Source organism: Dromaius novaehollandiae, chromosome 18 (assembly GCF_036370855.1).
Source record: "Dromaius novaehollandiae isolate bDroNov1 chromosome 18, bDroNov1.hap1, whole genome shotgun sequence".
NCBI lineage: Eukaryota > Metazoa > Chordata > Aves > Casuariiformes > Dromaiidae > Dromaius > Dromaius novaehollandiae.
Genome location: NC_088115.1, coordinates 16,228,418 through 16,252,955, shown reverse-complemented (window position 1 = coordinate 16,252,955; position 24,538 = coordinate 16,228,418). Strand labels below are relative to the sequence as shown.

The 24,538-nt window shown below is 64.1% G+C and overlaps 1 protein-coding gene across 6 annotated transcripts in view; it reads right to left on the bottom strand.

The window, feature by feature from the left end:
- RBFOX3 (RNA binding fox-1 homolog 3) overlaps nucleotides 1-24,538 on the bottom strand; it is a 179,945-nt gene that overhangs the window by 88,457 nt on the left and 66,950 nt on the right. For 4 of the 6 annotated variants that reach the window (XM_064522872.1, XM_064522870.1, XM_064522869.1 and 1 more), the window contains exons 2-3: nucleotides 21,824-21,940; nucleotides 66-189 (exon numbers count right to left, since the gene is read on the bottom strand). In XM_064522872.1, the coding sequence (XP_064378942.1) occupies nucleotides 66-189; nucleotides 21,824-21,940 (241 nt within the window). The remainder of the gene's footprint in view (nucleotides 1-65; nucleotides 190-21,823; nucleotides 21,941-24,538) is intronic. The other 2 variants (XM_064522873.1, XM_064522878.1) reach the window with 1 other exon arrangement.

Below are 24,538 nucleotides of genomic sequence, written 5' to 3'. Positions count from 1 at the left end.
TCTGCCCAAACACGGTCCCCACGCTCCCTCCCTCCCTCCCGCGCTGCGGAGCGGGGGGCACCTACCTGGGCGGCGGCGAGGGGGCTCCGGTGCCGCGGGGCGCTGCCCGTCGCGGAGGCTCACGCCCGTCGCTGACCCTTGGCGCCGGAGCCAGGAGCCGTCGGGGCCTCGCAGCAGCCGCTCCTCAACCTGCAAGAGAGAGGCAGAGTCCCCAGTCTCGCTCCGCGCGGGCACCGTCGCGAGCACCGGGGGAGCAAGCGGGGACGCTCGCGGCTTCCAGGCGGCAGGGCTCGGAGTCGCGCACCGCTTGGCCCGCTCTGGGTTTTAACAGCGCAGTCGGTCCACGGCGAGGAGACGGCTCGGGGCTCTGCCCACTGCCTGGCGAGCAGCCCCCCGGCCCCGCGCCCCGAGCAGAGCCCGCGGCCGAGAGCGCGATGCTGGGGCGGATCCTGCCCCGGGACGAGCACGAGCCCCGTCTGGGCAGAGCGCCCGCGGCGGCGATGCTCCTTCCGAGGAAAAACGCCCCTTCGGACGCACCGCTCTCCCTCCGCAGGCTCCCGGGAGGCGAACCGCAGCCCCGCATCGCTGCTTTGCTTCTCCACGACCCGGGTTGAACGGAGGATAATTTAACAGCTTGTCCCCTGTTGTAATGGGACTTTTTCCCTCACTCCACCCTGGGAAGACCATCAATCACGGGGCTGAATGGAAAACATCCCCCCGGCACCCTGGGCCCGGCGGCCCCCCCGCGCCCGTGAGTTATGGAGGCTGCACCGCGCCGCGGCCGGGCTTGGCGCTCCGGCTCCGCGCCGCGGGCGAGATTTATCCCCTCGGCGGAATAGGGGGCAGAGGCCGGGAGATAAGTCACAGCAGAGCTGCAGGAGCGTCTCTCAAGGTCCTCCAAGGTTGGCTCATTAAAAAGCAAGGAGAAGAGGGAAAAAAAATGCCCGCAGTGGTGTGGCTGGCAAATAACCCTCCTGCTTGCGAATCGGCCGAAAAACAGAAGGGAAGCGGAAGGGAGCCGGAGCGCCCGGGACGGGATCTGCAGGACCCCCGCTCGGCCCCTCCTCGGGCGCTGCCCCGTCCCGCCGCGCCGCCGGGAAGGGGCGAGGGAGCATCGCCGCAGCGCCCGGCCCCGGATGCCCCTCGGGGAACATGTCACGGAAAACTCACGAAGCAGAGGGACCCAACGGGTGCGGGAGCTCCCCAGCCCACCCCAGCTTGCTGGAATTCCCCCTGCACCTAATTACACCCGCTCGTTAGGCTCCGCTCCTGATTAGCACGCGCAGCGACAGCACAGCTCAACACAACTTTACGCTCCAGAGCCCCCCCCGGCCCCCTCCATCGGAGTCACCTCTAAAGTCAATCTGTCACAGCCCAATTTTCCAATCCGCCCAGCACAGAAACCCACTGGCTGTTCGCTCTCGAATTAAGCTGCCTCTGCAGCTCCTCTTCTCCTTCTTCGATTATTTTTATGTTACCAGAAACCGAAACGGAGCGCAGGGTTAAACGGGGATTCAGACGTTCAGGTTTCCAAGAGGACGGGGTTTTTTAATCACACACATCTCCTCTCCCCCCACATCTGACACAGCCGCTGTTAATCACCGTGAAAACCGCTCCACGGGCCGGGCCGGGAGCCGCGGGCGCTGTGCCGGGCAGGGCGGCAGCGGGAAGGAGACCCGGCGGAGCGAGTGCCGGCGAAGCCCCCGGGAGCGGCGAGGGGGGATTCCCGAGGCAGGAGCAACGCGGGACCGCGGCCGGGAGCCGGAGCTGGCGGAAACGCAGGGCCTCTGCTGGAGAGGGCAGCTGGCGGCCAGGACGATGCCCACGCGCTGCCGAAGCAAGCACCGGGCCCCTGGGAAAGCTGCAGCCAGAGAGCTGGGCAGCTCTCGGGGACGCGGCCCGGAGCGGGAGATGCTCCGAGCGAGGCGCTTTGCAAGGTGGGGGCTGCCCGGCCCCAGCGCTCGGAGCCCTGTGGCTTCGGCCCCTCCTGCACGGGGCTCTGCAAAGCAGCTCTGCGTCGCTGGGGCTGGATTTTGAAAGCCAGGAAAAAACATTACAGTCATCGCTTCTGATCTCCTGCATCGTATAGAGCAGAGAACTTCACCCGGGAGTCTCGGCGTGAGGCCACGACTCCTGCCCAAGCCACAGCATCGTGCTCAAAACGCTTCCCGCCGGGGCTGCAGCGATGGCGAAGCCGCTCCCTCCACATCCCAGCCCAGCCCGGGGCGGCACCAGAGGTGGTAACGCTGCGCACTTCCCCCCAGCACCTCATTTCTAAAGCGAATTGGTTTGGCTGCAGCTTCCATCCCTGCGCTGTCCTCTTGCCACGACCGAAAGCCCCAACGCGTGCCGTTAACTCGGGACACAGTAAACGGCAAACCCGCAGCATCCCTGAAACAAAACCAAACACGGTCACCGGCATCGCCCGTTTGGAAAGCAAACCCGCGCGTGCAGGGAGACAGCGCTGGCCCGGGGCACCCGGCACCCCGGGGCGGACGGGACCCAGCAAGCGAGCGTCTCCGTCCCGCAGCACGGCCCGTTTCCCCAAAACCTCCCCCGCGCCCCCAGAAACCAGTCCGGTCCCGGGAGGGGGGTGCAAATACGGCAGACTGCAAGCGCATTACTGGTCCCCGGGGTGCATCTCCCTCTACAAGCCACTGAGCTTTTACTACACAATAAAACACCGTGATTAGATCTACAAACCAGGCCCTGGAAGGCTGAGAGGTTTTATCAAAGCCAGCAGGACCCCAGGGAGGAGACGGGAGATAAGGGGAGCCGCCGGCAGCGCTCGCAGTCCCCAGCCCAGCCGCAGGCGCCGGTGGCCGCGGGGGCCCCCGCTCTTCTCCTCCCTCCTGCCGGTGCCCGAGCTCCGTTCAGGGCGTCCCGCGCGGCGCTGCCGCAGCTGCACCGTGCACGGTGCTCGGGAGAGGCAAACCGGGAGATTTGCAAACCGGGTTTCACTGCAGCGACGGCGTCGCTGAAACGAGTCTCCTTTCGGGCCGGGGAGGCAGCGGTGGGGATGGCGGTGAAGGCGCACACAGGCCGCGTTCCCCTTTGCACCGAGGCGAGCGGGGACCCTTCCAGCAGGAAACGCGCTCAAGCGGCAGCGCCAGCCTGGGCAGCCCAAGATACGGGCGCCGGCTCCAGCCAAGAGCAGGAGCTGTTTCCACTCATCTGCGCCGTGCCTGGTACCCGCGCGGCAGGACACAGCAGCGGTAACAGGACTTTGATGCTGAGCAGGAGATGTTTCTCCCCGAGCCTCTTACGTCACACCTGGAGGTATCCGTGACCGCAAAGGTGACACGGAGGAAGGCTGAAGAGTTTGAACTCTCACGCCGAGGGAGCAGCCGCTCGTTTAGCTGCAAAATAGCAGAAATAAAGCACTCTGATATGAGCTACGCACCTCGCGTCCCTGCTGTGCCCTGGCCCTGGGAAGAGGAGGGAGGAGAGCGCAGCCCCGCAGCCGTCCTCACCGCCCCAGGACCCGCTGCACCGCTGCACCAGTCCCTGCCCGGGGGGACCCCGAGGCCAGGGGGACCCCGAGGCCGGGGGCACCTGCTCGGGAGCGCGGGCAGCTTTCCCGGCTTCCCCGGGCTGCGCCGGAGGCCGGCAGCCAGCAGCACAGGGCTGTGGCACCTCCGCAGCGAAGCCCCCGGGCCGCGCTGCCAGCGGCATCCCAACGCCGGAGCTCGCCCACACGCAGCGGGAGCGTCGGCACGGCGCAGGGTTCGGGCGGCTGCGAGCGCTCGCGGCTGCCTCGGGGAAAGGGGAGGAACATCCGTCAACTCCACGCTCTGCCCCCCCGGAGCGAGCCGCGGGGTCCCACGCGTCCTCGCGGCCCCAGCTGGAAACGTCGCTGCCTGCACAGACAGCAGCGAAGTGCAGGGAAATGCGGGGGTGACGTGCTGGCCGCGCTCACAAAGTTTCTTTCCAGTTTTTGCAATTAAGAACTTCAACCTTTGTTTTATCATTTGTTCCCTCACGTGAGTGCTGTGACTGAAGCATTTGGGATGTTTCTCCACCTCCGGAGGTGACAAAAACGTGGGCGCAGCCAGAGCTTTGGGGTGCCTGCTCCCCACCAGGGAAAAGTCGGGGAAGCCCAAGGGCTGGGACACGTTTCCCCGCAAGCCTAAGAGCTGGTTTGGAGGCATCGCCCCAGCGGACATCGGCCACTGCTGGGCACCAGCGGCTGCAGCCGGCTGCGGATCTGCACCGCGGGAAAGGGGTCCGTGCTGCGGGAAAGAGGTCCGTGCTGCGGGAAAGGGATCCGCACACCGGGAAAGGGGTCCGCACACCGGTGCCCGCTGCAGCTCCCGCGCGGCTGCCCTGCAGCACCTGCACGCAGCAAAGCAGCGTCGCTCTGCGGGAGAGGAAAAGCAGCGGCACCTCGGAGGCGCCGCGGACGCCCTCGTGCACGCCGGCACGGCGGGACCTCGCGCGGGTGGCACAGCCGGAGGGTGCCCAGGACCGGGCCGTTGCGGGGAGGGAGCGAGCGCGGGCAGTGCCGGCCGCGGGGGGAGGTTATGGATGCCAAGACGACTCTTGCAGCCTATTTTTCTGCACAAATGCATTAAGTATTCTGCACAGCACTTTTGCTGTAAATCACTTCCTATTCAGGCTCACTGCTGAGGGTCTCTGAAGGTCGATTTTCCATGGTTATGACAACAAAAACTAAAATTGGGTCAAACCTGAAAGGTATTATCTTCCTCCAAGCTGCTAAATGCACAATAGTAATGAGGTTGGTTAAGCAATTCACCCACAGACTGCATTATTTGCTCTGAAGATGTATTAACCAGTTAAATGAGCGTGATAAGGCAGCTCTGCTGATTTCTCTCACCCGCCGCACCGAAGATCTGAGGGCCGGGGTCTCAGCATCCCGGCTAACAGCCGAGCCCGCAGCGGGCGACAGAGGCGAGCGGCACGCCGTGCCGGCCCGGCCCCGTCCCGCCTGACCCGCGCTGACCCGAGGGGAACTACAAAGGCAGCCGGCAGCTGAAAGCTATTGAAAAAATCATTATATCTCCTCCTCCCCTTTCCTTTTCTTATTCTCGAACGCTCTCCCCCGCCCCGGCCCCACTGGACCCCCCAGGCAGCAGCGAGGCAGGAGAAGCTTGTGCGGAGCTGCAGCCCGCAGCGCAGCGGGGTTTATCCGCAGGGAACGTGCTCCAGCCCCGTCGCCCCGACCGGCAGCATCACCACCAACCTGCCCGCTGCACGGCACCGCTCATCGCTCATCACCCGAGGAGCATCCCGGCTGGTATCCGACGGGTGCTGGAAGCAGCCTGTGCCTGTGCCAGAGCTATCTATAAACACCATAGCGGCCTCCTTCAGCTGGCGGATAAGGGGCGGCTTGGAAGGAAGCTCTTGGGAAAGGGCTGTCCGAGGGGACCATCCCGGGAAGCACCACCACGGGAGAGCCGTGACGGCTCTGGATGCAAGCAACATTTGTTTTTACAGGATTTCTGCTGTTTTCCCCAAAACAAACATCCATTAATGTAAATATAACTGATGTAAACAAGCATGACCCTAAAATCCATGTGCAGCTGTATGCGATGGGGGAGAAGGAGGGAGGGAGCAGAAACACTTTAATTAATCCCTAAAATGAATGACATGGAAAAACTCTAACTGTAACAGAAAGCGTCTGTCGCTGCTAGGGAAGGAGCTGCCCAGGCCGGAGGGATGCCTCCGCGTCCCGCCCCGGGTGCCGGGTAGGCACCCGCCGTCCCCAGGCGCGAGGCTGCAGGGAGCCGCGCCACATCCACGCCGCCCGCGCGGACCCGGCACCCGGGGATGGGTCTGAGCCTGGCTCCCGCGCACATCCCACGTGCGGGGCGGCTGCAGCCCCGAAGCGCGAAGCCGGGAGCGAGCCGGTGTTTCTGCCTGCCTTGCTGCCGGATCCCGACTCCTCTCGCTGTGCTCTGGCAGGAGGCTGATCAAATTACGCCTTGATTCGCGTATCGATCTCCAGCCAGACAGGAGAGGCAGCTCAGCTCTCCTGGAAGCTGGCTGCCCACAGCCCATTACCCCACCGTCCTGCTGGGGCAATTACCTGGTGCAATTTCAAGGCGTTTGCATCGAAAGGGGCCCAGCAGCGCAGAGGCTTTCAAGGACCGTGGAAGCCGAGTCCACCCACTCTCCGCCAGACAGGCACTTGAGCTAATTTTCACAGTACTCTCCTTGAACAGCTGCTGAAGAGCAAGGGGCTGGGGTAGACGCCAGGGCTAGGAGGACAGAGAAGGAAAAAGAGCCAGAAAAACAAAGAGTAAGAAAAGGCGACAGTGAGCCTGTTTGAGACAGAAATTCCTCCTCTTAATCAACCTTCCCCAGGAAGACGCTCCAGCCATGTTTCTTAACCCGGCAGAAGGAGGACAACGGAGCGGGAGCATCCAGCTGCTGACACCGTGACGTGAGGGATGCTGCAGGGATCAGGGCAGTGCCCATCCCGAGCTGCCCAAGCGCACCAGGCTCCTTCCCCAAACCAGAAAGCAGCAAGGGTTTTCGGGGGAGCCGAGGAGGCGCATCCGTCTAACCGCCACACGCAGCCCGAAACAGCGAGCTCAGCCTGCCACATCAGATGATCGAGAGACCGCTGGAGATGGCAGCAGGCTCCAACCACCCGCGAGAGGGACCTAGACAACAGCCAGGGAGCACAGCGAAAGCACGGAGAAAACCTTTATTTTTCTCTCCTGGTGATCCAGCTGGCGGTTTGCCAGGAGGAAGGAGCTGCATGGAGAAGTGCCAGCGCTTTCTAACACAGGAGGATGTAGGTATCCCTTCAAAGTGGGATGCTTGTCAACAGAAGCTCTGGGAACAATGCTGCGACCTCCAAGAACGACCCCTCAGGTGACGTTTTGAGCAACACTGCTGAAAGGTGGCCGAAAGGTACCTTAAGGGTGAAAAGGGCAAGAGACCACAGACCAGACCTGGGGAGCTCTAAGAAAGGAGGAAAAGGTGGATTGGGTCAATCAAAGAGGCATCAACAGATCTGCACAGCCTAAATGGACTGCAGTGGTCCAGGCAGTGGTTTCTTCTAGCCAGGCCTTCCTCACAAACATTCAACGCACCAGGCGGTTTGCTGGAGAGGAGATCTGAAGTCAACACGCAAAGAAAGGTGGATAAACATGGAAAGCTAACTTTGGTGCTCTTGCCCATTTAAGATGTCGGCTCAGGACATCCTCTTTGGAGAAGAGCAGAGAGGGCAAGACCAAGCGGGAACGTGGCCTGAAGAGAAGCAGCTAGGAGCAGGGGCAGCCGAGGAGGCCCTAGAGACACATGGTGAGACTGGGGCACGTGGTGCCCGGGACCACGCAAGACCACCCAGTCCGTCATGTCAGTGCCGGGGCCTTCTGGCAGAGGGGCAGAAGGCACCACAGGACCAGAGCACCACAGGACCAGAGCACCACTGCACAGAGGATTCAGAAAGCAAAAGTGTCAAGAAAAGATAAGGGAGACCTGTCTTTGCCTCTGCTGGGTTTTGGACGGACACGACTCCTGGGAGAGCTGCTCCCGGGATGAGCGCGGTGGGCAGCATTGGCCACCTTTGCTGCCCAGATGTGCCGACCGTCCCGGCCGGGGCGAGGAGGGAGAGGAGGGAGCAACCACACCTGAAGCTGAGGAGAAACCGCAGCAAGTCGCCCAGAGGATCTGACCGAGCCCCCTGCAAACCCGCCGCCGTGCCCTCCCTTGCCATCTCCACAGACCGATCCTCGTGCCCTTGGTCTCCACACCGAGGGACTCAGAGACCGCATTGCACCACTCTGTCCTTGCAAGAAGATGCGGGAGGACCGAAACTCTCCCAGCGTTGCCTTCTGCAGCGGGAAGGCAGCAGAGTGAGGAAGGCAGGTTAGTATTCAGGAGGGCACTGCTCTCCCGTTTAAATGCGCTGAGCCCAGGCAATCCTCTAAGAGGTCTCGCGTTCATTCCGGATTCAGGTGGCCTGCCTGCCCACCGAGGAACGGCCGCTGCCCGGCCCTCCCCTGCCCGCCGCGGCAGACACACCTGTCTCTCAAGGTGACACCTTGGATGCTCAGGGAGGTATTCATTAGATCCTCCCCGCTCCTCCTCCTCTTATTAGATCTTAAACTCTTTCCCTCACCACCTGCCACTCACCAGTCATATTTTAGAGAAGGAAGTGACAGCTTCCCTTTGATCAGCCCTTAGAAACCCCGTCGGTGTCAGGCACCAGGAAACGAGGGGAATTCATAATTCTGGCTCGAGGTGGACTCTTGACCCCCGCCACCCCACGGGACTGTCACTGAGCTCGGATCTGGCGAGGATGCGGCTCTGACTGCCAGTGACGTTCGTGCTCTGTCCTTCGCCTGCGCGGTGGCTCGGGGTGGGTTTAAGTCACGCCTGCTCCGGACCAGCAAGTTCCTAATGAATCGCCCTTGATCCCACATCCCGGAGAAGGAATCCAGGTGGGTCTCCGCAAGGCACCTCCTCGCAGAGCAACGCTGTGCAGCGTCGTCGCGGCGGGGAAAGGAAGGCGCTCGCCCTGCCCCGCCGGCTCCCTCGGCTTCCCCGGCTCTCCCGCCGGCTCCCTCGCCTGCTGCGCAGCCCCAACGCGACCCAGGCCGGCGGCATCGGCAAAAGGCAGCCCAGCGCCCAAACCGCGGGCGCGCTGCCGGGCTGGGGTCCCCGCTCTGCCTGCCCGGGAGGCCTCCAGGAGAGCCAGCTTGTCCCGGGCACGGTGCGCTGCGCTGGGAAGCACAACCGCCTTCCTCCTGCCCGCGCGAGGCATTCGTGCTTCGAGGCTCTCGGCATGGTGAACGCTGGAGGACGGCCAGGCAGGGCTGCTCTGCTCCCCAGGGCCTGGCTCAGACGCTGCTCCCCGTCGCCCCGCGTGCAGCCCCGCAGCCCTCGAGCCTTCCCCGCAGCCGTCCCCGTGCCGCGCTGCACCGGGGCTGCCGCAGCGCATCCCCTCCCGCCCGGTCCTCCCCTCTGCCCTGTGCGATGCCTCCGGCGATGGGAGGGAGTTAGAAATGCCACAAGAAGCATTTCTCATTTCGAGAAGTCAGATCATCTGAAGATTGGCAAAAATCCAGAGCTGGGAGAGACAAGCCCCAGATTTACGACCGGTGTGGACGAAGGGAAGGAAGAGCTTTAGCGAACCTATTTAAAAACTCGTGGGGAAGCCAACAATGAGAGATGTGAGCGACCAGGCAACACCACCTCTCTGGGTCAAAAACAAAAGCAAAAGGAGAAACAAGCCAAACACCAACTGCAGAGGAGGAGAGGGCTGCAGGGGGACAGCATGCCCAGGAGCCCGGGCAAACGGGACACGCCAGGACAGCGGCCCCCACGCAGAGAGCAGGGACACGGCAGTGCCAGGCATGAGCCGCGGAGCGCCTGCGGCACGCATCCAGCCTCCCTTCTCCTCCTCCTCCTCCAGGGCTCTCTCGCTCCCCCTCTTTGTCATTCCTCTCAGCTCCCGCCTCTGCTCTGTTCTCCTTCAGCTGCTCGCAGCAATAATCCCGGGCACTGACGCCCTGGCAGATTGCTCAGCACCGTCCCCCGCCAGCGCTGACCAGGGTTTTAATGACTCCCCTGCTCGTGGCAGGGGAACCATCCTCACCTCGGCGTGCAGAAAGCAACCCCCCCCCCCCCCCCCCCGCAAAACGTGTGCACCTGATGAGGCCTGGGCTCGCTGCAGGGACGGCGGAGCAGCAGCCACCAGCTCCACGTCGAGCGGGAGGGACGGGCCAGCGGGGACCTCGCCGAGTCCCGCGCCCCGGAGAGAGCAACGCGTGCGGCGGGCCGGGCGGGAGGAGCTGCCCGGGGAGCAGCTCTGCACGAAGGACCCTGGGGTACAAGAGAGACCGAGGTGCTGGAGCGAGTCCAACAACGATGGTCAGAGGCTGGAGCACGCGGCCGAGAGGCCGAGCGAGCTGGGCTCCTCAGCCTGCAGAAGAGGCGGCTCAGAGGCACCTAATTACCGTTTCCAGCAACCTAACGGGGGTGATGGAGAGGACAGAGCCAGGAGAAGCAGCAGGGCGGGAAGCGGAGCTCCATTTGCAGTATCTTATTTCCACACCATATCTTGCCACCCACATCAGCAAACAGATTTCAGAGGCAAGCAGCAATCCCAGAGCAGAAACCACAGCAGCCGCCCATCCAGGGATGAAAAAGCAAAGCCAACGCTAACTCCTAGCGAGTGCATCCAGCTAGCGAGCTCTGTGCCTCCCCCGTGGGATGGCTGCAGGGAGCAGCGAAGCTGCTTGGGGCGGAGGGGTTGATCCCCGCAGCCCTCCAGCCTGGCCTAGCCCTCGCCACGCGGCAGCTGCCGTGCTGCCAGGCTGCAGGGCCCTGCATCCCGTGCGTTAATTAACATTCCACATGTAAAGTTGGGATTGTAATTACTGCAACTGATTAACAGGCCGAAGGTAGCCCGTCTCCGAGGGAGCAGATTAACGGAGGCTCTCTCAAGCTCCCGCTCTCACCTCGGCACCGTCGATGCATTTTAAACAGGGGCCCGATGCCCCCACGGCCGGTGGTTAATGGGCGAGCTGGGCAAGACGGACGTGCCGGTGGCTCCTGCCCCCCGCTCGCCCTCCCCACGCTCATGCCGGCCAGGACGGGGCAGAGGGCCCGGGGCCGTCGGAGCAGAGGCGAGCGGCGGGGCAGGGAGCCAGGCGGCTGCACGGGGCGGCGGGGGCCGGGGGGCCTCTGCAGAGCAGCGCTGCCCCACGTCCTCCGCCCCACACCGCCGGCACAGCTTCGCCTTGCAGCGGGCCGGGGGGGCCGGTGGTCCGCTGTGCCCCAGCCCCGCAGCTGCAGCCGGCTGATAACGGCGCCCGGCTCAGCAGATGCTGCGCGGCTGGGGGAGGCCTGGGCATCGCTGGAGGGGGAGAGGCTTTGGCAAGCGCGAGCGCCGGTCCGAAGGGACGACGCGCTGAAGGACGAGCCTGGCGGGAGGCTGCCCGTCCCCCCGTCCCTCCCAGGCAAGGGAAAGTAGGGCACAATTCCCAGGAAGCCGCCAGCTCCAGGTAGGTATTCTGCACGGAGAGGAGAGCATCAACTCGAACCAGCAGACCTGCGACAGGGACCCTCCGGGAGCGGCTCCGCGGCGCGAGGGCGGGCTGGCAGCGCGGCCGCCCATCCCTGCCCGGCTCTGCGCCCACGGCACGCGGGGCGGCTTCCCCGGGGGCTGCCTCGACGGCAGATGCCTGGACGCGGCAGGACACGTGCGGCTCCGGCAAGCCGAGACGCTCCTCGCTCAGTGCTGCGGCATCGACCGGAGCCCCTGCAAAGCCCGGCGGGACACGGGCAGCCCCCGCCCCGCGGAGCTCACCCCTTTCCCAGGAAACATCCCCCAAAATGAGCTATTAAAAAAAATTAAGCAGGCTGAGCCAGCTCCCCTCCCCTCGGCTGCCTGCTCCCCCGGGACACGGTCACCGCCTCGGGCTCCGCAGGGCCCCGGTGCTGGGGGGAGCGCGCCCTCGCCTCCCGCCCCACGGGCTGCTCCCGCCCCACGGCAGCGGAGGAGCCCGCGCTGGGAGAGCCCGGCTCCTCGCCTGCTCCCGCTCTCTCCGCCAGCGCGGCTCTCGCGCTCCCAGCCCCGCGGGTGGATTCCTCCCCCGGGACTTCGCAGCCTTTCCCGCAGCAGCTCGGCGCCGGGTCTCTGCTGCGGGTTGCGGGGCCGAGCGGAGACGACAAGCAGGGACGGGCCAGGGCTCGGCGCCCGCTGCGACGCCCCAGCCGCGACGCCAGCACAGCCAAGCAGAGGCCTCGGGCTGCACCGCTGCACTTTCCAGATGCAAAAACGCATGGAAACTCCCTGCTCCCGAAGGCGCCCTTCCCTGGCGCGCTCCTTCCCGACATGCCCGGGGCCGTCCCCAGCTCCGGAGCCCCCCGGGCCGCTCGCCCGCGGCGCGGCCTCACCGCGTATCGATCCGCGAAGCGCAAGGGGAGCCGCCGGTCGCGAGAGCCCAGCGAGGCTCCAATAATTACGAGGAGATAAGGCTATCAGCTGTAATTAAACACTATCCACAGGCAGGCCGCGCGGCTGCGGAGACTTGCTTCCCTTCTTTTCCCCAAGACTGCAAAATAAATTATCCTGCAAAGTTAGCAGAGGCTGAGCTATGGAAACAATTAAACAAAAATTAAATCTAATTCATTTATACTCCGAGCACAAAGTGGATAATGTGGGGGTTTTCTTCACTCTCCTTCTTTGCCTTGGTGTTACAGAGGACTATTATGGGAAATTAATCACGGGGAAAAGCAATGAACGTGATCTATCGCTCTTTAGAAGTGCACTGTAGTGATTATATAAAAATCTATTAGAGAGGCCAGGAAATTTAAGAGCGACACCATTTAAAAGGAAAAAGGAGACAGAGCTAGAGGCGAAGGCGATCGATTTCTGAACGAATGGATCCTCGGGAGCGGGAGCGGGAGGAGGTCGGGACTCGGCCTCTGCAGGCGCAGGCGGGCCGTGCCCGGGGCCGGCTCCGGAGGTGCCAGGGGCACCATCCACGCGCTCCGTCCTCCGCTGCCCAGCGCCTGGCCCGTCTCCCCCGGACCGCAGCGACTGCGGGGAGCTGCTGCCGCGGGGCACGAGGATGCCCCAGGGCACGAGGATGCCCCGGGAGGAGGGATCGGCACCGGTGCACGGCACGGCGGTGCCGGCGGGGACAGAGCTGCCGGGGCGTCAGCATCGCCCGTGCTTGGCGCGGAGCAGAGCTCACACCCGCCTTCGGGGCCGGCACGCTGCAGGTGCCCGACGCCAGCCCTGGAGCACGCGCGTGGCCATTTAAAAGCCACCATAAAACCTTCGTCCAGGCAGATGCCACTGTAAATCCCGGCCCGCAACAGGTCCGGCCCCGGGCCAGCCCGGCGCTTTAACGGGGCCGTCGATCCGGGGAACCGCGGCGGCGCAGGGAGGACGCGAGCCGTGCTGCCCCCCCGTCCCACCCTCACCCCCGGCTCCCGCGCAGCCACAGCCGCTGTCTGCACGGACGCTAACGCCCGCAGCAGCCTCCGTGCAGGCGTCGGGTTTCCCCGCAGCCCTTTCCCCTTGGGCACCCCTTGCCCTCGGCACCGCGGAGCCGAAGCTCCGGTAAAGCGGAGTCGGCCGCTCGTCCGTAAGCGCCGGTCGGACACGACGCGCCCGCAGGTCTGGCCCCTCCGGGGCCGCTACCCTAGAGCCAATATTTACAAACACTCCGCTTTTGCATTAACATCCACAAATGCCTTTATGCAAATTTAATGGAGGCTTCTCCTCCCTACCAGGCTCATGGAAACAAAAAACAACACGCTCCCTCCAGTGCATCTTTCCAGTGATTTGAAGAAGAAAAAAAAAGTTAAAAAAAAACCTCTTTGATCTCAGCAGCCCGTTTGTTTAGTCCCACGCCGGGATTTAATTGAGAAGGGATGTCCTTGACTAAACGCGGAAACGTCCTCGCTCCCCGGGAAGTTGCTTCAAGTTGTAAAATCCACAGTACGAGGTTTCCACCCGTCCAGCGAGATTCTGGGACGACCCAGCCCGAGGTCCGCGGCTGCGAGGTGGCCACCCTGCCCGGGGGGGTCACAGCCCACCGCGATGCAAGCGGGGTCCCACGCCACGGAGCCGGGTGCGGAGGGCATCGAGTCCCGGGGGAGGTGCTCTCCCAGGGTGGCTGCTTCACTGCCGACCCCAGTTTGGGGCTGGTCCCCCCAGCCCCCAAGCCAGGACTTGCGCCATGCACCGAGTTTGCAACGCGCCAAGTTTGCAACATGCCGAGTTTGCAACGCGCCACGTCTCGGGCTGCTACAGCTGCGGCAGCGAACGCCGCGGCCCCGGCAGCACCACGCAGCAGCTACGTGCAGGTAACGCCAGCCACACCGACAGCCGAGCTGGGACAGACCAGGGGCAGCTTTTCAGTCAGTGGTCCCGGGGGAAAACGGCCCCTAATTGGGAGGGTTTTCTTACAGACAGCGAACGCACCGACCCGGAGGAGCCACGCTGCAAGGGGACGGAGGCGGAGGGGCAGCCCGTCCCCGAGAGCCGGGGCTCCGCCTGGGCTGCCCGCGGGGGCCCTGCCCCAGCGCCCGCCGCGCTTGGCGAGAGGCCGAGCCAAAGCCAGGAGCCTGCACGGAGCAGCCGGCATCCGCCGCCGCCGCGGGCTGCTGCCGGCTCGTTTCCCACGGGAGCGGCCGGCCCGGGCAGCCGAGCAGCCCCCGGCGCAGCACGAGGCTGCGAGCGCAAAGACGCAGCCGGGCTGGGACACGGCCCGGCTCCCCGTCTGCCGGGGGATGCCCCCATGGCCCCCCCGGCCAGGCCTCCAGCCCCCCCGCAGCAGGACGCGGCAGAGCCGGGGAGGGCTCGGCGGGTGCACGGGCGCGGCGGAGGGGTGGGCGCAGCTGCGCCTCGAGGGCCCGCGGGATCCGCGCCGCGTTAGCGCGGGGAGGGCGGGAAGGGAGCGGGAGAGCTCCCAGCTCGCCGGACTCCCTTGGCTGAGCCGCAGCGCCCGGGCCCAAAGGCGAGCTGATTAAAGCAATTAGGATTTTAAATAGCAACCTCGGAGTGGCTCATCAGCGCTGAAGAGGCAGTCAACTGCCGAGTCTGAGGATCCTATTTAGGGATCGCGCTTGGCTGACGATCCGAAGCCAGGCCCAAGGCTCCCGCGCGCGGTGCATCCTCGGCCGCGGCGCCCCGGGGGCAGAGCCAGGGCCGCCCCACACCACCCGCTTCCCTGAGCGCCTCGTTCACCTCCCCTAAAAAAGGCTCCAGGAGGAGAAACGTGGCAGGAATCCAGCGGCGCTTCGCGGGACGCAGCACTGCACGCCGGCAGCTGAACAGCACCTTTTGCTGCAGGTAAAGCACGAAGCGCTTTTTGTCTGCCCGGACTCCGAGTGCGACACGCCAGCGATTCGGGACAGGCTGGTGGGAAATCTATTTTAGTACATAAAAATCTGCAATTGCAAAGGAACCCAGACACAAATACAGATTCAAACAGCAGCACAAACAGCTTGGAAACGCTCTGAACGCTCCCACCTGGCATCCGATTTCTTGCACGTGAGTCTCCTGCTCCCTTGGCTACCTTTCGCACGGGGACAGACACAGCGCCCAGGACACACGGACCCGGGCGGAAGGGGACAGCCGCTCCGAGGGATGGCGGCGTGTCACCGCCCCGAGGGCTGCATCCCCGAGGGCTTCTCCCACCGCGTCTTCCCGGCGCAGGCAGGGCGACCAGCGCGGGGGCAAAAATAAAAACAATTAAAGAGAAGCGGCCAGGAGCGGGGAGAGCGGGTGCCTGCAGCCTGAGCACGAGCCACTTGCCTACTTTCTCGCGAGCTCTGGAGATGCTGTAGGAGGGCACTGGCATAGGCACATTACATTTATTTATAGGCATTTCTGTGGCACTCAATTAAACGCTGCGGTGGAGATATTGCAGCGTGAAGAGTATTTAGAGCCATTTAACACCCCTTAGTCGGCAAAAGCCCATCTGATTCCTGCAGTGAACTGGGAAAGTGCATGTAGCAAGGGCAAGAGCAGGGAAGCCCGCGCTTCCATAACCGAGCGTTGTCTGCGGAGAGCCGGGATCGCCCCGTGCCCCGCTCCCGCTCTGCTGCCGGCAGCCCCCCGGGCGAGGGGCGCGCGGCGGGACGCGGCTGCCCGCAGGAAAGGCCGTTCTGCAGCCGGAGCCAGGCTCCTGCTAGTAACCGCTTCCCAGCACCTCGCCACGGCTCAGCAGTGCGGAGGAAGCCCAAGCTGGCGAATCTCCCGACCTCGGGAGGGCCGTCAGGGGGGGCCAAGCTCGGAGCAGCAGCTGGCAAGCGCCCGTGAAGGGTAGCGCTAATCGCTAATTGCACCGCTGCAAATCTGCCGCCGGCGCTTTCGCCCGCCGAGCTGCCGGCAGCGCGTCCCCGCTCTCCGCTCTCGCCGGAGCGATTTGCCCCCCGTGCGCGGTGCGGAGCTCGACCACCCCCGCCGGCACCAGCGACGGAGGCTGCCGGGGCCGGACCACAGCCGCCGGGACACGCGTTCCCGCGGCCTCTTCCGCGTCGCTCCCGGAGGAGCCGGGAAGGAGCAGCCCGAGGCACCGAGGCCCCCGCAACACCGACCCGCGGCAGCCCGCTGGGACCACGTCCAGCACCGCCGGCTCCGCGGCCGCGAGGAGGGGCAGGAGGGGCGACCCAAAACGCAACGCAAAGACAAACGCATGGAAGAGCAGAGCCGGAGGGAAGGGCCAGCCTCGGCGGCCTCGCCTGCTCCCCGGGGCGCGGTCCCTCCCGCTGCGACCCGCCGCTCCCGCACGCACCGCGGCTCTGCTCGGGCGGGGGCAGCTGCTTTGCCGGGGCGCTGCGGGGGCGGATGCAGCTCGGACAGGGCAGCGCCGTGGGGCTGAGACCGGCCTCGCTCGGCTCCGCCGTGCTCCGGAGGGAGGATCCCACAGACGCCCCGGCACGAGGACTTCGCCGGGCCCAGCCGGGCGACGCACCCCCCGCATCCAACAGCCAACGCGCGCGGTCCCGGGCAGCAAACCCCGTCCCACCTCCACGCGCAGGACAGGACAGGGAGCCGACGGCTGCGCGGGCCGGAGGATGCACTCGTGCATCACGCTGAAGAAGAGCTTCAGCCCAGGAAAGCCTGAAACCCGAGACGAGAACGAGAACGGCCCGGCGGGGTGACAACGCAGGGACACCCGCCCCCGCCCCCTCGCCATCCACCGCCCCCCCGGCGCGGCATCCCCGGTGCTCGGCCCCACTCGGCTCCGCTTGGTCCCGGCTCCGCGGCTGCTCCCGAGGGGACGCGACGAAGCCGAGGCTGCAGCGGGGCCGCGGCTGCCGTTCCCTTCGCCCGGCACTGCGACCCCAGAAACCCCCATTACACTAATCACTGCCAAGCGAATACAATCGTAGCTCGCGTAAAACCTGCTGTGCTTCACGGTGAAATATAACACCGCAGAAGGCTGAACCGTCCCATAAATCTGCCCAGCACTTAACACTGCCGGCTAAATGGCCCCGCTTAATTATAGCTCTATAAACACGACTTTATAGCAATATCAATACAGTCAAAAAATCAATCCCAGTGATGGACAAATGGACGGGCGCGCACGGCGCTGACCTGCCGGCTCCGTCCCCAGCCGGGTCCCGCTCCGGGCGGCACGGCACGGCACGGCACGGCACGGCACAGCCGGAGCACCGCGGGGAGCCCCACCACCCCCACGGCCGCGCGCCGCCGCCGAAGCCGCAGCCGAGGCATCGGCATTACAACCCGCACTGATCTTTGTCAATTATGCTACAGTATTTGAGCTCTAACCAGCTTTAAATTGAATCAGGACGAAATCATCAGTATAAAAAGAGCCCGCACCAGCCTTTCAATTCCAGCGCTGGGAAAAAAAAAAGTTATACATCTCATAATGGCCTTCTACCCCATAATGAACAGGAAAAATAAATTAGATTCCCAGCTAAGGGTATATTTATACAATTTCATTATGTGTCCATGAGCAAGTCTGGTTTTCACCAAGATAAAAATGAGCTCTCAGCAATACTCGTGCTAAATAAATGGAGTGATTTAACAGCTTAACAAGGAGCACGAGAGAGGGGCTGAGGAACAATGTCAAAAATGGAAAATAAAAATTAAAAAAAATTAAAATGCTCGGGATTTCTTAACCGCACTGCTGCTGCACGGCCGGGCCGTGCCCGAGCTCCCGCTCCTCGGCGGCTCCGCAGCTCCCGGGGGCTGCAGGATGCCCCCAGCCCCGAAACCTCCAAGGACGCCAGCGCGGGGCCGAGCGGCAAAGCATCAGCCCACGAGCCGCCCGGCCACAGCCACGAGGCCGGGGGGATGGACGGGCGGGCGGGCGGACGTGTGCACGCAGCTCCTCCTGTTCGGTTAGCATTCAAACCCAGCTGCCTGCAACACGCAGACGGAGTGAGAGCCTCTTTCTGCTGGAATAAGAATAGGAATTACTTCTCCTCCTTTTCTGCGAGCTATTTAAATATTTTCTCCTGCTGATTAATTTGCCGCTCCCCGCGGCTCGGTGCTCTGCTCCCGAGTCAGAGCAGCTGCCCGCTCCGAGGAGCCCTCCGTGCCCGCCAGCCCCGCGGCTCTCCGGGGGACCAGCCCGCGCGAGCCCCCCGTTATCCCTTTGGGTCACGAGCCGAAACCCGGGCTCAGGTTTCACGTTATGTTTTCAGCCTTTCGGCTCGTTCGGAGCGGCAGCGCACGTCCTCGCCGCCCGCATCCCCCTCGGTCCCGGGAGGGACCCGGCCAACCGCCCGCGGTGCCGCGGCCGCAGCGGTCTTGCCGAGCTCCTCGGCCCTCCCAAGGTTATCGGCGGCCGGGGAAGGCTCTTCCCTTCCCACCTTCTGCCGGGGCCGAAACGAGCGCGGCAGCCCCCCCGGGGCCCCCCGTCCCGGACCGCACGTCCATCTGGGCTCAGCATCGTGTGTCTTCCCCAGCACGGTCAGACCGATCCCAGATCCATAACCCGCACTCGAACAGCTCATCCCTTTAACGGCAGATAGCTGCCAGCAGACAAATCTGTCCTCTCAGCAGCAGCAAAGCCAGAGCTAAGCAGTTGCCTTTTTTTTTTCTTTTTAAATCAATTGCGAGGCCACATGGTCCACGGGAGCGATCTGGAGACCAGGAGACCTCTCCAAGAAGGAGCTGACGGACTTGGCTGCGTATCACAGCTCTCCTGCCGCAAGGTGACATTTCCCCCTCTCCCTGCCCCAGGGAGCCGGGAGGATTAATAGTTCAACGGGGCTTTGGAAATGTGTGCGCTGAGAGTTATGAGCCTGATTCGTAACAGGAGTTCCCTCCCCTGCTACGAAGATTAATCGCTGGTACAAATGCAAACACCATTTGGGCTCAACTGTCCCAAAATGCAGCGCAGCTGGGGAGGAAGCCGACGCTTTTCCTGCTCGCCCCACGCAGCCCGAGTTTGATAGCGGAGTTTGCGCTACTCATAATGTTGTCGTAGCCTTTTGTCTACACCTTTACCTTGAAAATTATGGAAAAATAAATTTGCTGCGGAAAGCCTCAGCTCGAAAGCTGCTGAACGCCGCATGCAAACAAGCCACAAGCTCTGGAGCCTGACGGCGTTTCTCAGCACTGGAGGAATTATTGACCGGCCTCGGGGGGAGCTCCGCTCCGCTGCAGCCCTGCGCACGGGAGGCCCGAGGAATCCAGCCCGGAAAAGGGCACAGACCGGTTAACAGCTGATTTATCCGCAGAGACCACAACAAATGTGATGAGCGCTCGAAACCGCCCTTAGAAGACGCATGAAAACGCGACAACGCCGGCGATGGTGCTCTTGGCCGGGGCCTCGGACGAGGCTGCTGAGCCCCCAGACGCCTTCCCTGGGCTGTGCACCGGCCGGAGCAGGAGCCAAGACACAATATTTTAACACAATATTTTAAGCAGCCCCGGCTCAAGCTGTTTCCTAGGCTGCCAGAATCCTCCACAGCCCCGGAAGGATTAGCCAATGATTTTGCACTCTTTCCTTTCGATCTCGGAGAGGAGAGGTATGTCGGCTCAATAGCAATTAGAGCGAACTGCAGCTCTTAAGCAGTCAGAGCTCATGTTACCAGCGAGACGCAAGAATGATCTAATCAGACACCGGGGTCAGATAACCAAAAAAAATCTTTACGGGGATGGTAACAGCCTGCGTCTGCTCCACGACCAGGCTGCGGTACCTGCCTGCGCGGCGGCGGAGGAGCCCGCACGCGGCAGATGCCGGGGAGCGCGCCGGAGGAGCCGGGAGCTAGCGACCGCGGCAGAGACCTGCTGGCTACCTGCTCGCTGTCCTCGACCTTCCTCCGGAGGAGGAGGAGTATTCCCGCGCTCCCCACCGCTGCTGGCAGAGCGCGGCGCGCATCCCAGCCGCGATGCTCTTCCAGGCGAGCAGCTCCCCGCGAGCGGGGGGACAGGCAGGTCCGCGGGCCTCGGAGGGCATCGCGTCCCCGCTCCCCAGCGGCACGGGACACCCCGGCAAAAGGACGGGTGTCCGGAGCGCCGGGACCAGCAGGGCCGTGGGAGACCCCCAGCCGGCACCGGGGGCTGCGGAGGGGCTCCCGCTGCGGGGTCAGTGCCCGACGGCAGTGACAGCAGGGAAAACAAATTCGCTATCGCTCTCCTCCCCCCACGCTGCTCGATCTCTCCTTCGCCCCCCCGCTTTTACTTTTTTATGCATTTAATCTGCCTCCTCACCCCCAAATCAAGTAGGACGCAAGTTCACTTGGGCTGGATGCTACAGATTAGATTGCATCTGTCTGGGTATAAATAATTTACTGCTTGATGGTCAGAGTGAATTTAATTAGTTCTTGTTCTCCTGATAGAATCAGCCCACCGCTGCTAAAGCATTTCACTCCGAATTAGCCTGAAAAGGACTAACAAGGCAGTGCTAATTTTACACACACGACGTCCCCCGCAGTCTCTGAAAATACAGCTACAGCGAGCGCCCCGCACCTCCCGGGCCGCAGTCCCCGCCGGAGGCTGGCGATCCGGGCGGCGGGGGAGCGACCACGGGCCGAGGCTGCGACCGGCAGAGAGCCGGGGCGCGCGGACACAGCGCGGGTGGGTTCCCCCCGGCCCGGAGCCAGGCACCTCTCCGCCCTCCCACCGCGGCAGCTCGCTCGATCCCTTGGGGCCTGGCACGGCACCGCGGGGAGCTCTGCACCCACCGCCCGCGGGATGCAAACCCCAGCCGAGAGGAGCCGCGCCGTCGCGGCGGGTTTGGGTGCAACCGGAGAAAGCGAAGGCAGGAGAAATTCCTCCGTCTCAAACCAGTGGGCGCAACTGCTGCAGGCTCCAGAGCTGGCTGCGCCAGGCTCGTGCAAACGCACCAAAAAGTGGTTTTGACCCCCCAAAGCTTTCCGCGCAGAGGGCCGGGCAGCGAGGGGAGCAGGACAGCAGCGACACGAAACCCCGCGTGCCAGCGGCGCTCGGCAGGACGGGAGCGTTGCGGGGTCGTGCAGACACCCACAAAAGCGGCTCCCCGGCCCCGGCTCGCTCCTCGCGAGCATCTCGGCGCGCTCTCCCTCCGCTTCGCAGCGAGACCCTGCTCTCCCCTGCGAGGACGGCGTCTCGTTGACCGCAATGCTTTACTGATCCCGCCTCCCTCCTCTGACCTACCCTGTCTCCAGCACGATTTATGCTCCGCATTAGCAGTCTAGCAGAGCCGCCTCGCACGTCGCCGGTGCACGGCGGCACCTTGCCCTTCCCGCGGCCCCGGGGCTCGGCGGCACCGCACCAGCACGCGGTGCAAACCCCCGGCCAGCACCGACCCGGGGAATTTCTGCCTGAAGGTGAGCTTTGGGGCAGCCAGGCCCCCACCGACGACGAACGTTTTGGCAAACGCTCTGGCTCGACGGCTTCGCAAGCCGCTACCTCCGGGACCCGCAGGTTCCCGCGCATCTGCTGCCCAGACGGGGAGCGGCAGGGCACCGCCGCCCCGAAGGCATCGTGCCGTGACGGGCGGCTGCACCGGGCCCCCGGCGCGTTCCCCTCGCCGCCGGACGGCACCGCCGCCCCGGGCCGGCAGCACCTCGGCAGAATGAACCATCAGGCTAATTTTCTCCGCTCGGTTCCCAGTCGCAAGGCTCTGGCTCGAAGCCTGTAATCCCACGCGCAGCATCTCACTCCATAAATCACCCCGCAAAGGCGACCCGGCCAGCAGCCATGGGCAGCTGTCGAGAGCCTCGGGCAAAACCCCGGCTCCCTCCGCGCCCGGCGGTGGACCAGCAGCACCAGCACCAGCACGGACACGGACTGGGCCCTCGGCCTCGTCCCCGGGGCCGGCGCAGCCCCGCGTTCGCTCTCCCACACTTCGGGGCGGCAGCCGCTCTGCAGGACGGACACAAGAGGCCCCGGCCCCGGCTCGGCGCCCGTTTCTACCTCGGTACGGAAGCGAGCAGCATCCAGGAAAGGAGATGCTCCTGGAGAGCAGGTCTGATCCCGGGCAGGAGCCAGGCAGCCACGTGGTGAGGGAGGAGACCGTCGCTGGAAGCACTGCTGGAGAGGAGAGGAGAGGAGAGGAGAGGTGAGCGGAGGCCACCACCGCGCGCGAGCCGGAGGAGCGGAGCGGCTGCGAAGCGTCCGAGCCGGAGCCCCGTGGCATCCTTCAGCACGGAAAGCAGATCCCTCGCCCGAGTCCCAGCGGCTTTCCCGGATGTCGCTTGTGCTGGGGAATCTCGGTCTCAGCCAGGCCCAAGGCACGAGAGCCCCAGCAGAAGAGCGGCGGCCCTAGACCCCGCCAGCAGCATCTTCGGGAGCTGGGGCACGAGCCACCACGGCCACTTCTGCCCCAACGAGCGGAAACCTGGCGCCCAGCAGCACGAGATGTCCGGTCCTCGGCCTCCTCCTTCGCCCCAGCCCGCCGCAGCAAAAGGCACTGCTGTCTGCTTGTGGGTTTTTGCCCTCGCTGCTATTTACATGTAAGCTGGGCTGACAACTCCTCTTCATCACAGTGCCAGGGCCTTCCTCAGAGGCCATGCATCTCAAGCAGGACAGCACCATAAATATTGCATAGGAGGTGTTTCTAATCTAGTTATGGGTTCAGCCTCTCGCGCTCTTCCATCAGGGAGCCTTGGATTGAAATTGAAGTGTATTAGTATAATTTTATCAGGTTTTATTAAGCCTAGGGTCTTACGTTTTTGATATATAGTTTTAATTAAGTTTTAAGTCAAAGAATGCAGTTGCTCATATTTTATCTTGCCATGTCACATCAGAGGGAGGCAGTTAATCAGCATGTACAAAAACTTCCATCGCCAATGATGAACGTTCATGAACTTTGCCTGCAGAGACCATCTTCCTCCCATCACTCACAGCAGGAACCCACAGCCTCTCCAACCCGCTTCCCAGCGCCAATTTTTCCTTGTCCTCCTCTCTCCCACACACGCGCGCTCACGTCCCGTCCTGCCCTCCAAACACCGCTCCTCCCGCGAGGAATGCAGACGCGCAGGAAGGGAAAAGGAGGACTCCAAGGACGGAAAAGGCAGCTCGGAGGCGGCTGACGCCGGGGGCCATTGGTTAGCCCGGGTCTAAGAGCCGCGGCTGCCACTGCCGGCAGGGAGAGCGGACGTGCTAAGGAAGCGGCAGGTCCCGGGAATGCGAGCAAAGGTCCGGTCAGGGAAAGCCCAGCACGGAGGCAGCTCCCTGCCCGTCCCGCAGCGGGGTGGCACTGAGGGAGAGCCCCGGGCAAGCCCGTTCCCCAGAGCCCTCCAAAACGCAGACAGACGGATTGCAGCGCGCACGGACACGCGCAGATACCCACCTACTCCCGCAGCCTCAAAGCAGCCAGGCAGCGCGAGCAAACCGGCGGAGGGGACGGGGAGGATGGTCACGGCCGCGCGAAGGAGGCGGCAGCAGCGGCTGGGGCGGGCGCTGGGTGCGCGGTGCTCGGCCGACAGCCCCCTGCCCACCCGCAGCACCCACGGGCTGAGCTGGCCGAGGGGAAGCCGCCCTCCGGCACGGCCTCTGCCCAAAAAGGCCCAGCCTCAGGTCGCGCCGTATTTTGCACTCGGGTTCTTCCCGTTTAGCAGCCCCTCGGCGGGCGCTGCGCTAGCACGAGACCCCCAGCACCGCGCAAGCCAGCCGGTGCTCCGGGGGGTCTGTGCAGCCCAGGGGAACCAGAAACTCCCTCCCAGGAACTGCCCAGGAACGGCAGCAGGAACCTGCAAACGGAGGGGCCGCGTCCACCCACCCCCAGCGACTGCAGAGCCCAGCAACCGGCCAGACCAGCCTCCCTGCCCACAGCAGGCCGCTTGGCAGCCGGTTTTACAGCTCAGTCCTCCCAAACCATCAGTACGCAGGTTTGGGGTGATCCCAGCTGAATGCACATCCCAGCATCGGATAAACCATCCCCTCTCCCGAGTCAAACACAGGGCTGCAGGCTGGGCCATGCTCCAGCGCAAGGGCCAAACCCGGACGGTCTTTTTTTCTCCCCCACGCAGGAGAAGAAAATCCCATCCCTTACCTCGCGGGGACCATCCCGACCACCACGACGGGCACCGAGCGGGCGCGACGGCTCCCCGGGGACAGCACAGAGGCCACGGCGGCCGCGGGCTCAGCACGCCGGCGCTCCCCGAGCCGCCCCCGTCCGCGAAGCTCGCGGGTCGAGCGCGCTCCTCTCCCTCAACGCGAGCGGTTTGGGGGAGCCGAGGTCTGCGGATTCCTGCCAGCGAGGGCAGCAGACGGCAGGGCAGCTTGCACCGCCAAGGCGCTCGCCCTGCGCGGCTCTCCAGGGCGGCTGCTCCGCCGGGGACGCGAGGGTGAGGCGGTGGTAGAGCAGCTACTGCTGCTCCTGAAAGACGGACTGATTCATCCGGCTGGGAAGAGCTGCAACGCACGCTCTGCGGAGCGGGGGCCTCCCACGCGCCGTCCGCCCGGGCACCTCCACCCGCGCCCTCCCCGCTTGCACCCCGCGCTGCTCCCGGGCAGGTCAACCGCCCCAGACCACCGCCCAGAGTGACAGGGAAAAATGAAAAAAAAGAAAGAAAGATGATTCTTTTGCAACTACGGACATGCAGCCACACTTGGAGAACGGGCCGGAGCATCACCTCGTCTCCCCACGCAGCACGGCACGGCAGAGGCGGTGGGAGACGGGAGGTG